This window comes from Macrobrachium nipponense, chromosome 44 (assembly GCF_015104395.2).
Source record: "Macrobrachium nipponense isolate FS-2020 chromosome 44, ASM1510439v2, whole genome shotgun sequence".
NCBI lineage: Eukaryota > Metazoa > Arthropoda > Malacostraca > Decapoda > Palaemonidae > Macrobrachium > Macrobrachium nipponense.
The window spans coordinates 47,293,816-47,306,901 of record NC_087221.1 but is presented as its reverse complement, the minus strand read 5'-3'; the positions used below and the strand labels follow the sequence as shown (position 1 = coordinate 47,306,901).

General features: G+C 37.7%; 1 protein-coding gene and 1 long non-coding RNA gene across 2 annotated transcripts; one reads left to right on the top strand and one right to left on the bottom strand.

Moving 5' to 3' along the window:
- Window positions 1-6: 6 nt before the first annotated feature.
- LOC135203877 (uncharacterized) lies at window positions 7-3,761 on the top strand. Its single transcript, XR_010312064.1, has 4 exons — window positions 7-489; window positions 1,115-1,266; window positions 1,887-2,057; window positions 3,477-3,761. It is a non-coding gene; the product is annotated as an uncharacterized LOC135203877 (long non-coding RNA).
- Window positions 3,762-4,910: 1,149 nt separating this feature from the next.
- Window positions 4,911-11,915, bottom strand: LOC135204300 (neuronal acetylcholine receptor subunit alpha-6-like). The gene is made up of 9 exons (XM_064234456.1): window positions 11,739-11,915; window positions 11,403-11,524; window positions 11,118-11,162; window positions 10,793-10,902; window positions 10,083-10,299; window positions 9,230-9,425; window positions 8,814-8,966; window positions 8,218-8,384; window positions 4,911-7,017 (listed from the first exon to the last, which is right to left on the bottom strand). The coding sequence occupies exons 1-9, from the start codon at window positions 11,788-11,790 to the stop codon at window positions 6,799-6,801; spliced, it is 1,281 nt and encodes a 426-aa protein (XP_064090526.1). The 5' UTR covers window positions 11,791-11,915; the 3' UTR covers window positions 4,911-6,798.
- Between the last annotated feature and the right edge of the window lie 1,171 nt (window positions 11,916-13,086).

Genomic DNA, 13,086 nt, shown 5'->3' with positions numbered 1-13,086 from the left:
GGTGAGACCTTCATAAGGCCACATCAAAAGGCAAGAGACTTTTAGGGGTCCATGCCAAAAGGTGAGAGGCTGTTAGGGGCCCCAAGTCAAAAGGGGGATACCTTCAGAGGGATACATCAAAAGGTAAGACCTTTCGAGGGCCACATCAAAAGGTGAGAGAGACTTTTAATCAAGATGAAGTTCAGTCCTCTGACCAAGTCCAGTGAAAGTACAGAACCTTCTGCAGACAAGACGACCTGTCCCCAGAGTCTTACCTTAGCAAAACGTTTGCTTTCCAGGTCGTGAGTTACTCAGTCTTCGGGGACTTCCCAAACGACTACTACCTGGGTATGGAGCTCCTGATACCCCGGATTGCCGAAGTGTATCCGGACTGGGTCATCCGGTTCTACCATCGAATGGACATGCACAACGCCACTGTCCGGAATTGGCTCTGCGACCTGTCTTGCACCTATCCGCAGCTGGATCTCTGCCACATCGAGAATCTGCCAGGTTAGTCAAGTGATTCTCGGGTGGTTTTTGGGCATTGTTGATGAATTTTCTTGTATTTCTAGTGGTTCCTTTGCTAGGTCATGATTGCTGAGGACTTGAAATGTTTTTTGGCAGTGGTCACAAAGCTACAAAGCTAGGTCATGATTGCTAAGGACTTTAATTACTTTTTTCTAGTGGTTCAAAAGCTAGGTCATGATTGCTAAGGACTTTAATTACTTTTTTTAGTGGTTCAAAAGCTAGGTCATGATTGCTGGAGACTTTAAATGATTCTGTTTTCAGTAGTTCCAGATGCTAAGTCAAGTTTGTTGAGGATTCAAAATATTTTTCAAGTAGTTCCGAAGCTAGGTCATGATTGCTGAATACTTGAAATGACTGCTTTCAGTAGTGCAAAAGCTAGATGAAGATGGCAGATGAATTCATCCTTATGGTTCATAGTTTTCCAAAGATCAGTTCCTGACTTCTGAAAATCAAAGGCAAAACTCAAATTCTAGAGATACTTTCCTCTTCTAGATCTTTTGCATGGTTCCGTCGGCCTTCTTTCTTTCACCATACACTGCAACTTCTCCTCACTCTCACCTTACTAGGCAAGTAGGGCCTACTTATACTTTCTCTCTCCTCCTCGCAGTTTTCGGCAACATCACCTACGCCTTCGGGAGGGTCTGGCGGTTCGCCCCGATGGGTGACGCCCTCGTAGACAGGTACATGGTCCGAGACGCAGATTCTCCCATCCTCCAAAGGGAGGTCGACGCCGTCGAGGATTGGATCAAGGACGGGACGGTGAGTCGACCTTGACGCTTATTCTTCTACGATACTTTGCTTTTTATTTCTCCTCCTCGTTCAGTGTTCCCACGCATTGTGAATACCGATGCCACCCTTAATCTTAACCTTTTCTTTGCTTGTTTCTCTACTTCCTTCAGTGTTTCCATACACACCACCCTTAAATCCATCCTATCTGTATACATATTCTCTTCCCGTGACCTTAACCTTGCCTAAAAACCTTCTTATTTCCGTTTTTTCTCTCTCCCTTCCCCAGTGTTTCCACGCCATACTTAACTAACTACCCGTTAACTCTCTTAACTTTTTCTTTCTCCCTTCCCCAGTGTTTCCACGCGATGCTTAACTACCTGTTAATGCTTAACTACCCGTTAGCCTTCTTAAATTTGATCTCTCTCCCTTCCCAAGTGTTTCCACGCGACACTTAACTAACTACCCGTTAACCTTCTTAACTTTTTCTCTCTCCCTTCCCCAGTGTTTCCACGCGATGCTTAACTACCTGTTAATGCTTAACTACCCGTTAGCCTTCTTAACTTTGATCTCTCTCCCTTCCCCAGTGTTTCCACGCGATACTTAACTAACTACCCGTTAACCTTCTTAACTTTTTCTCTCTCCTTCCCCAGTGTTTCCACGCGATGCGGGACTACCCACGCCATGGCGCCCGGATGCTGGCGGGGATGTGGGGCGGATGTAACGATTGGCGAGCGGCTGACATCCTTAACGCCACCCGGCGGATCTTCGGGTCCGCATTCTACACTCAGAAGGACGTCTTCGCGGATCAGCGGGAGATGCTTGTGAGCGAATTACGTTAAATTACAATAAATCGAATTTCATTACATTAAATTACATTAATTACATTTAATTACATTAAATTACAATTACATTTAATTACATTAAATGACATTAAATTACATTTAATTACATTAAATTACAATTACATTTAATTACATTAAATTACAATTACATTTAATTACAATCACATTTAATTACTTAAATTTACAATTATTAAAATTACAAATTTTTAATTCAAATTCAATTACATTTAATTAACAAATTAATTATGAATTACACTATAATTACACTAAATTACGTTAAATATAATTAGACGATATTTTTATTACGTTAAATTGCTGGATTATCTTGATTTTTAATTATATTTATCGTGAGCGAATTACATTAGATTACATTAAATGAGGATCATATGACATTAGATATAATTAGATGCTGTGTTTTACTACGTTAAATTGTGCGATTATCTTCTTGATTTTTAATGACACTTATCGTAAGCGAATTACATTAGATTACATTGAATATAATTGGATTCTGTTTTTATTATGTTAAATTGCTGGATTACCTAGATTTTTAATGACACTTATCGTGATCGAATGACATTGAATTACATTAAACTACATTAAATGAGCATCAAATGGCATTAAATATAATTAGATGCTGATATTTATTACGTTATATTGCACGATTATCTTCTTGATTTTTCATGACACTTATTTAATTGCAACACTTTTCACTATGTTGATGCCAATTACATTAAATTACATTATCAATGAGCATCAAATGGCATTAGATATAAGTAGATGCAGTTTTTGGATTACGCTAAATTTCTGGATTATCTTCTTGATTTTTAATGACACTGGTTGTATTGCATTACTTTTTAGTGTTAATTTTTTTTATTAATTTTAATTACGTTAATTTGTAATTGCATTTATTAGTTTGAAGCAGTAAGCAGAACCTAGATTAATTAGTTTCCAAGCAGTTCCCAACATTGAACAGACTTAGATCAGTTCCTAACTAGTTCCCAACAGTAAGCAGAACCTAGATAAGTTCCAACTAGTTCCCAGCAGCAAACAAAACCTAGATGAGTTCCTAACTAGTTCCCAACACTAAGCAAAACCTAGATGAGTTCCCAACTAGTTCACAACACTAAGCAAAACCTAGATGAGTTCCCAGCTAGTTCCCAACAGTAAGCAGACCCTAGATAAGTTCCAACTAGTTCCCAACAGCAAACAAAACCTAGATGAGTTCCAACTAGTTCACAACACTAGACAGACCCTAGATAAGTTCCCAACAGCAAACAAAACCTAGACGAGTTCCCAACTAGTCCCCTTTAAAATACCATCCGCCCTTTCCCCTCTGAGAGAGAGGAGAGAGAGAGAGAGAGAGAGAGACTCACACGACTTCGCCCTCTCCTCCTGCAGAGGAAACTTTGGCCGATAGCGGGGAGGAATATCACGGTACACGCTTCTTACTTCTGCAAGAATTTCGGCTACTCGGAGCCCTTCCCCACCAGGAGGGACAATTTCACCTACGTGGGGGAGAAGTCCTTCATAGCAGGATACGTGATGGAGCCCTTCGCCGAGTGTCCGGTGGAATGCCGCCCTCAGAACCACATGGATTGGCTTCATTGCTAAGGGCGCTGAGGGTGCGGTGGGCGGTGTGGCTCGAAGTTAATGGCTTAGTAAATACAGATTGCATTTTTCTTACGATCTGCTTATTTGTAATCAAAACCTCGGTTTCTATATATATATATATATATATATATATATATATATATATATATATATATATATATATATATATAATATATATATATATATATATATATATATATATATAATATATACATATCTATATATATATATATATATATATATATATATATAGATATATATAATATATAGATATATATATATATATATACATACATATATATATCATATATATATATAGTATACATACAATATATACATATATATATTATATATATATATATATATATATTATATTACTTATATCATATATATGTAATCCTAAATTAACACAGAGGGTAAAGGAAATAATTGCATGAGATTAAAAGCCAGGACACTTATTAAAAAGAAATCTTAAACTGACACCCAGAATTAAAAAAAAAAAAAAAACTCTCTTGTGGTGATGCCAAGGAGGAATTTATCCTCTACCAAATGAGGGTAAAAAAAACTGACCCGAATAAAAAAAAAAAAAAACTGACTCCAGGTGAAAAAAAAAAGTTTTTTGTGATGTCTATGAAGGTTAGAAAATAAAAACCTGTTTTGACTCACGCAGCTAAGAAAAAAAAACCTTGGTTTATTAAGTGTAAGATAAAAAAAACTAGTTCCAAAAAAACCTTCCTTCATTAAATGCAAACGTAAAAAAAACCCACCTAGTTCTAGAAGTTTTATTTTTTGCTGACGCCTGACAGAAATTTTACTCTTTACTAAGTGGGTGGGTACGGAAAACCTTTCTTGGTCCAAGCACATAAGAAAAAACTTCCTGCATAAAAAAAAACACTGGTCATCAGGAGGTTTTTCTGATGCCATGGAGATGAATTTAACTCTCTACTAAATGACGGTTTGAAAAAACCTCCCTTGAGTCACACATATGTGAAAAACATAACCTCCTTCATCAAATCCAACGGAAAAAAATATAATTCTTCGGTAGTTTTTGATGACGCCCATGAAAATAAAACTCCCTCTACGAAACGTAGGTTAGAAAAAACCTCTCTTGAATCACACGTATGAAAAAACTTCCTTAATAAACCCAACCCCCCCCCCAAAAAAAAAAAAAAAAAAAAAAAAAAAAAGTTCTTCAAGGGTTTCTACGAAAAAAAAAAAAACTTTCTTCGTCTCTTTAATCTTATCACAGTTGTGTATGGAATCATATACGCCATGATGAGCCTTAAATAAAACACACACACACATCTGGGACAACCATTTTATACGTATAATATAAAATAAATCTTTTACGAAAATTTGCATGCAACCACAATAAATCTGGGAATAAACCTAAACGGTTTATTTTCAAAACATAAAACATATCTGGTTTCGGTAAAATACGGTACATAAACAGGTAGATACACACATGCAAATATACATTAGTTGAAAGCTGTATGCAACACATATTCAAATAAACATTAATTCCTGTATTCAAATAAACATTAAATCCTGCTAATGTCAATGCAAAGAAGGGAGTCTATGACTTCGGGGCAACGCCAATTAGATATACCTATAATAAGTGTAAAAATGCAGTGATTCTCAACTAATAAACATAAAAAATGAAACAGGTCACGACTTTTGAGCAACGCCAGCTGGGTACACATATAAATACTTCTAAAAATACTATTTCAACTGGCCTTTACACGTTACAAATGTTACAAGGAATCTCTGTCTCTCCAAAGGTATAATGTAATTACTCAGAACCAGTCACTATAAACCTGTTGCCACAGATCCAGTAAAGACAAGAACTGACTGTTCTTGAGAGTTGAGACAGAGAACCAATTGACTGTCACAGTATTCAAGGGCGTAAATGAACTGGGCTAAATGACACTTAGCTTTGCCATCTGTCTAATTATCTCTTTCACTAACTTGACTTACTTGAAATCTACAGTATATAATATTTAAAGCATTTCAATATTAATAACTTTACAATGGATAAACAAAATAACTCCTTGACGCGAACTTTTCTGAAGTGCAAAATTTGATATTTGCAAGGTGACCCCGTAACAGTGTAATTCGTCAGTTTTGGACTCTCATGCCCAAATGACAACTTTACGTTACCGGTATGATCTAGGAGATTAAATACTCATTTAGATCATACTGTATAATATACAGCATTACAGCAAGATTACAGAAGAAAGCGACCATACAAATATTACAGGATCGATCTCTGTAACCTACAGATAGATCTCTGAGTAGTTCAATGTTAAACGCCTTGTTTCTACGAATATTTTTGCCATTGATTTCCGTTTTACGTATTTTTTTATTTATACTTTTACTATTTACAATTTGTGGTTGAGTATTTCTTGCACTGTAAAGGTTCTGCTGTTTACCCATTATAATACTGAATATGTATACAAACAATCGTGTATAGAGTTTTCACTATTTTTCAGTCTACTTTCCACTATTTTGAAGTTTATTTTCAATTGTTTTGAAGTCTATTCTTCAATATCTTGTCTAGTTTTCACTACTTTCAGTACTGGTCAGTATTTTCTGCTTATTTTTCACCGTTATTTATTTTTTTAGTCTTTTTTAGTCTTTTTCACCATTTTCAGTCTAGTTTTGTCTGCCTTCCAGTCTTATTTTACAGACTGTTTTCCATAATTTTCCAGCTCATGTAAAATTTTTAGTGGGTCTGTTTTTTTCTGTTTCCAAGTAATTGTTCATTATTTTCTAAGACATTTGCTCACTTTCCCAGACTTTTCCTTAATGTCTACGTAGGTCTAATTTCCTCTATTTTTTAGTCTAATTTTCTTTGTTTACACGTCTATTTTTGTCTATTTTCCAGTCTAACCTTCACTATTTAATCTTAAATATTTGGCAGTCTATTTTCTTCTATTTCGCAATGTATCTTTCTCAATTTACGTCCTATTTTCTTCATTTATAGCTCCTCAGGTCACCTCAAATCTACCGATTTGAACCCGGAAGCCCCGCCCCCCAACTCCAACCTGAAGAGATGCGCGCGCAGCCAAGAGCAGCTCCCAAAACGAAGTCTTCCCATTCTTCTTCTTCAAAGAATGGCGCTGAATTTGCATATGTTAACGATGAAGATGACGACGTAGATGACGAGGCAAAGTCGATCCAGGAAGGCCGAGAGCAGAAGCCAATCGAAGCCCGGGCACGTGCTGACCTCTGGGGCATAAACGTGCCCGTTTCCGTTCTCCTTCAAGTCGTATTCGTCCGTTTTCAAGGGGTGGGGATAATACGGGTGGTGGTGGACCCTCGATGCCTTTTGGGAAGAAGACATGGAAAGATAAATAGGTCGATAGGGGGGAGACGTTTCAAAGGCAAAGCCTGTCAACTACTACTATAGTAGATTCATATCACCCTGTATCAGGTGTCTAGGCCAGTCCCTTACAACGTTCCTGATTGGCTGTTGATAAGCCAATCACAGGGCTGGAAATTAATTCTCTCTCGAGAGTTCACATAGGCAGGATGTATGTGCCACCTCTCCCGAGGGATACTGTTGAAAGACGTATCCCTCAAGAGAGGTGGAACATACATCCTGCCTATGTGAACTCTCCCCAGAGACTGAGAGTTTCCAGCCCTGTGATTGGCTTAACAAGAGCCAATCAGGAGCGTCGTAAGGGACTGGCCTAGACACCAGATGCACCGCTGATGTGAATCTACTACTAGTACCAGTTATTTGATGAGATTTTGCATTTTTTTTGGCTAAAATAAGGAAATTTAAAGTGGAAAATGCTATGAAATATATGAACCTTCTAATAAGGATATTTCAGTTGTAAAAAAAATGGCCCTCCTCCCCCAGCCCCCCCAAAAAAGGAATTTTAATGTGAAAATGTTATGGAATTAGAGATTCTACTAACGAGAGTCTACCAGTCACCGAAAAAGAAATCTTGAAATTCATTATTTAACTTGTAAATCCTTTGCAGCTGTCAAAAAAAAACACAGTACGTGAAGCTTATAATTCAACCCTAGAGTTGCCAAAAACAGGAATTGCTTTGAAATATACGAAAATGTCGATATGGTCCTTGTTCTCACAGCTATCCAAAATATTGATCAATTTAGAATGATTATGAAGCTGTCATGGACGCAAGAGCCTTAAATTTAGCGACCCAGTTCACAAAGAAAGTGTATTTCTTTTATACGTATCAGCCCACAAGGACCTTACAGCAACAGTAAGTGCCTTAAATTTGGTGAACTTATTCACAGGCAAAGTGGTATTTCTACGAATTAGCCCACAACGCCCTAACAGCCCTGTAAAGGGGACGGAAATGGCTTAAATTTGGTGATCTTAACTACAATGAAAGTGGTATTTCTTACGAATTAATCCACAAGGGCATTAACAACAAATCTGAGGGGACGAAGGTGCCTTAAATTTGGTGAACTAATTCACATTGAAAATGGCATTAGCCCACAAGGCCTTTCAGAGGGCAGAGGGGCCTCTCATCTCGCGCATCATACTCACGAGGTTCTTGTAGCTCTCCAGACAGAAGCAGGGGGACAGAGCCAGCAAGGGCGTCTTGATGAAGGAGGGCAGACCAGAGGTGTGGGGGTCCCTAGCCACCCTCAGTGACAAGGCACTGATCACGATGCTTGCAATGACCAGCGTTGCTTGCTTGCAGATCATTTCCACTATAAATAATAATGAATAACTTGGTATTAAGCGGAAAGCACTATTACCAGGTAATACAGATAACATAACATTTATAGTGTGTATATGTATATGTATATGTATATATATATATATATATATATATATATATATATATATATATATATTATGTGTGTGTGTGTGAATTTACAAGCCGAATCCCACAAGTAAATGGCACCACATGTAACTTACAGAGATGCAAATTAAGATTTAAAAAAATACTTTCATTGTTTAGATGTTTTGAAGGCATTGATGAACTATAATTGCTCGGCATCTTAAACTACCAAAACCAGTATTTATTTACCTATCTATTTACCTGTTTACTTATTCCAAACACAAAACACAAAACTTAAGAAAAAAATATAAATAAAAATGAAAAACACCTCTCGCAAACATTGGCCGTCCCATACCTATGAGAGGGAGGTGCGACGGCGACAACACTATAGTACTGGAGGCGAACGCTATGTACACCATATCTAGGAGGAGGCACAGGATCCCGAATATCACCTTTTCTCCTGCGGCAGGAGGCAGCAGGAAGACCACCAGCGTCAGGATGCTTAGTCCTGCGAGGAAGAGAATGAGCGGAGGTGTCATTTCCTATATACTCTGAAGAAGAAGAGGAAGAAGAATGTAAACAATGATCCGTTTTCTTTAGCATCTTTCTCTTGCTCAACCTTCCTAAGAATGCACGCAAACTTACCATTGCTTTCCTCTAGCAGAGAGGAGGAGGAGGAGGAGGAGAAGGAGGATAAAAGGAAGAGCATAAGGAGGAGAAATGAGGACAATAAAATCACTAAGTCTAACAGATGCTCAAGCATAGGCCTACCTATAGCAGGCCCCTTCACAGTCCACTCGTAAGCCGGAGCATTCCGCGTAACCAGCATCGACATGTGAATTGTGATGTAAGGTTCCTTGCAGCACGTGTAATTCTTGACTTTTCGGACGATGCTAGAATCGACGAGTTTCCAGGAGCCTCTGGAAATGTTCCGGCCGTCTTCGGTGAAGCGCGCTGGTAGACTGAGCTGGAATGGTGATGACCGGAATGAAATGATGGTACGAATTGAATTATAAATTCATTACAGTTTCAGCGTGGATAAAATAGCTTCATATATTCACAGGAATAACCTGGTATATCATTTGAAAAAAATAGTACTACGTATCTTTGCAGAGAGAGAGAGAGAGAGAGAGAGAGAGATAGAGAGAGAGAGCAGAGAGAGAGAGAGAGAGAGAGAGAGAGAGAGAGAGAGAGAGAGAGACGTGTTTTAGGTAAACACGAGTAACAGGTGCGGCTGAAATAAAGGAACGTGTCTCGTCACCCGTCTCCTCCCATTACTATACTAATTATTTATCAATCGTCATCATTGATATTTTCAGGCGTAAAAAAAAAAACGGCATCATTGAAAATAATAATGGAATAATCGAATAACCAACATTATATAACATTGCTCGTACGACAGTAAAACAAAACTAATAATAGGTAATAATCTCCATTTATCTCATTTTCCTTATTACTACAAAAGTATTAACAACGATGATGATAATAATAATTCCATATTTATCTACTTTTTCATCATTATCATTATACATGACACCTAAAACTTAACCTAAACCTATAAAACTTGGCCTAATCTTACAAAAACGTATGCAAACACTAGGCCTAAGCGTCTTCAGAAACCTACCTCGGGCTTGTCATCCGGTAACCTCAGATTAATGGCGTGCCCGTCGTGCATCCAGGAGCCGATGACGCACGTGCAATTGTGGGTGTCGTGCGGCCAACCGGTGAGGTCCATCACGCACGTGAAGTGCAGCTTCGCAGGGGCCACGAACACGATCATCCCGCGGGAGTTGAGGAGTGCGAGCACGTTGCCGTAGGCTAAGTTCCCCCCGACGTCGGCGCTGGAAGGAGTAACTGTGTGTGTATATGGGTCCATTTCTTTCAATTTTTCGAAGTTTTTCTTCGTTTTCATGAATGTCTAATGGTTTTCAGGCCTTCAAAGTGAATGATAAACACGAGAGATGACTACTTTGTGAGTTTTTGGTTTGATTTGAAGGAATTTAGGCCTTCCATAATAAGTTATGACGACGAGGAAGGGATGTTTTTCCCTAACTTATACGCCGTTGTAAAGGCATTGCCTCGACGCATAACACAACTAACAGAAGAAAAGTAAAAGCTATGATTTATTACAGGCTCTGGGATTCTCAGTCCTTTCCTCTGTATTTCCTGCAGTGTCTCACGTTTAGGTAATCCCACCAGGGGAGTAGCTGGTCCTAAAGGCCACCCATTTTTTACAAGAATATAAAACTCATATGACACGTGTAATGAACTAGAAAGAAAAACATCCTATATTTCTAACAGTAATAAAACCAATGTTTTTTTTATTCATTTTACCTGTTATATACAGCAATATCCGGTTTCCACAGCATGTCGTGGGGCACCGTGATGCTGGGGATGGCTTCGTAACCATTAGGATTCCAACTGAGTCTAGGGTCCCGCCATTCCTGTGAGGAAAGGAATTTGGGAATGACAGACGTTCTATATATAATTTTTCTGTAAATTTATTGCACGTTTATCAGAACTTCACCTACGCCTAATACCTTTGACAACGAAATCGGTTAAATATATAAATATCTTTGTATATTATTCTATCAATTTCTCCCTCCTAATGTCTTCTGAAAACGAGATTGGTAGTACGTAGTACACTTGAAGGACTTACATTTGACATCCACGCATCGACCATCAACGAGTGACTCCTTTCGTCCTGAAATTATAACGAACAGGAAGATAAACTGAGTGAAATGAAAGGAAAAAATAATGGAAGCACCTGATTTGCCTCAGACAAACTCCCCTTTGACCTAAACTCAAAATTCCTATTGTTATACATATAATAACAAGAATCACAGCAGCAACACAGCTTCGATTTTAATAACAAAAACAACTTTAAAATATTATTTTAAGTCTGTGTTTACGCAACAAAACAGTAACATGGCCGACGACTCACCATTTCAAAATGCTTGATCGAAATCCTAATGTTGACGGCTGTGGTTTGAGAAGGGCGCGAGAATTTGTCATACGTCGCGAATAAGTCGTGCCTGAGTTTGTCTTCGCTGTTGTATCCATTGGCTAGGAAGATGAATATTGAAGTAATTTAGTTATTTTAACCTTCATAGGCATATATTACCCCCATCAAATACTTTCTTTTACGTGTAGTCCAACATATTCATGTAATAAATTCTTCATTTCAAACTCTCTGAGAGCATAAAACCCAATCTTATTCAATAACAGATTTCTCCCCGGAAAAACCAGAATGAAATACATAAGGAATGGCGAATCTTACTCTGAGAAACTATCCCCAAAAGGACGGCAAAGATTTGGAACCAAGAAGTCATATTGTGTGGGACTCTCTTGGTCTGCGCAAACGTAGTTTGAAAACAAATCCGTCTCGCCTTATGTCGAACCTGAGTATAGATGGTTATTTCATCTTGTCGACGATCGCAATCTGGAAATTACATGAAGAAATACATTAATACAGTCTTTGTAAATGTTTTTTATATATAATCGTTATATAAAGATTTAATTATCATCAATCATTACAGGTTTGAACTATATGGCAAGGTCTTCGCATTTCTTAAAAAAAATGCTCTCATCAAGACCACCGAGCTTGCATTTCTTAATTCCACCCATTTGAGCGTTTTGTAATATTGAATAAACACCGATACATCAAAATTATCACTATTTATAACCCAATGAAAGATATTAGAACTATGAAATGGACTGAATGTTACATTTCCAAGCTTAAAATTGAAATAAAAATCGAAAAAATAAGACTAAAATGGCAGTTGGATTACGTAATACGAATACGTAGTTTCTCAGTGTGAGAGACTGAAGGTGAGGCTTCATTTACGGAGGACTGTTGTAGTGATAATTCGTTAAGACCAAATATCGTCGATATTATGGATATTCTGCGCTGCAACGGATCAATTTCATTTCATTTCGTTAATATGGACCGTCGACGTTGAAGCATTACGTTCCTAAGAGGAATTTGTCGACTCCAGGTAAATTTATTCTAGTTTTTCTAAATGGGTCAACTTGGAATTCCAAGATGTCGCCCTCACGGCTATGTCATCCTGTGGGTTTCGAACCACTTAAACGTTAAAATGGCGTTATACATGCTGTGGTAATCGATTTTGACGTGAATATAATGATACTTTGCGATTATAAGATTCTAATGAAGTTTTTTTATATGATTTTTTTGAAATTTTCTGTAGAATTATCCTATAACCGGTGTATAGGCCTAGGCCTACTCTCGGTCGGAATCCGAATTAACGAGAATAATATTCACTATAAATAGTTTTTAACGTCCTTAAAATAACTTCGGATGCAAATTAAATAATATTCTACATTGCAAGACACGTCTTGCATTTAAAACGTTGCACGGAACGTGGTTCTCGATCGGTTGATCCACAGCAGCAGCCTTCAATCAAGTCGTAAAGTAAGTAAATTCATCGAATGTTATTTTTATAATCAAGCCAATTATTCAATATCCAGTCGTTAAATTGCAGCAAAAAACTAAGTTAGTGAAGGTGTGGAAAGTTAGGTTAGCTTAGTTTACGGTTGTTTAGATGAAAATCCTTCGCGAAAATATTAATTATTTAATAATAGAAAATGGTCGGTCCAGTGAACCA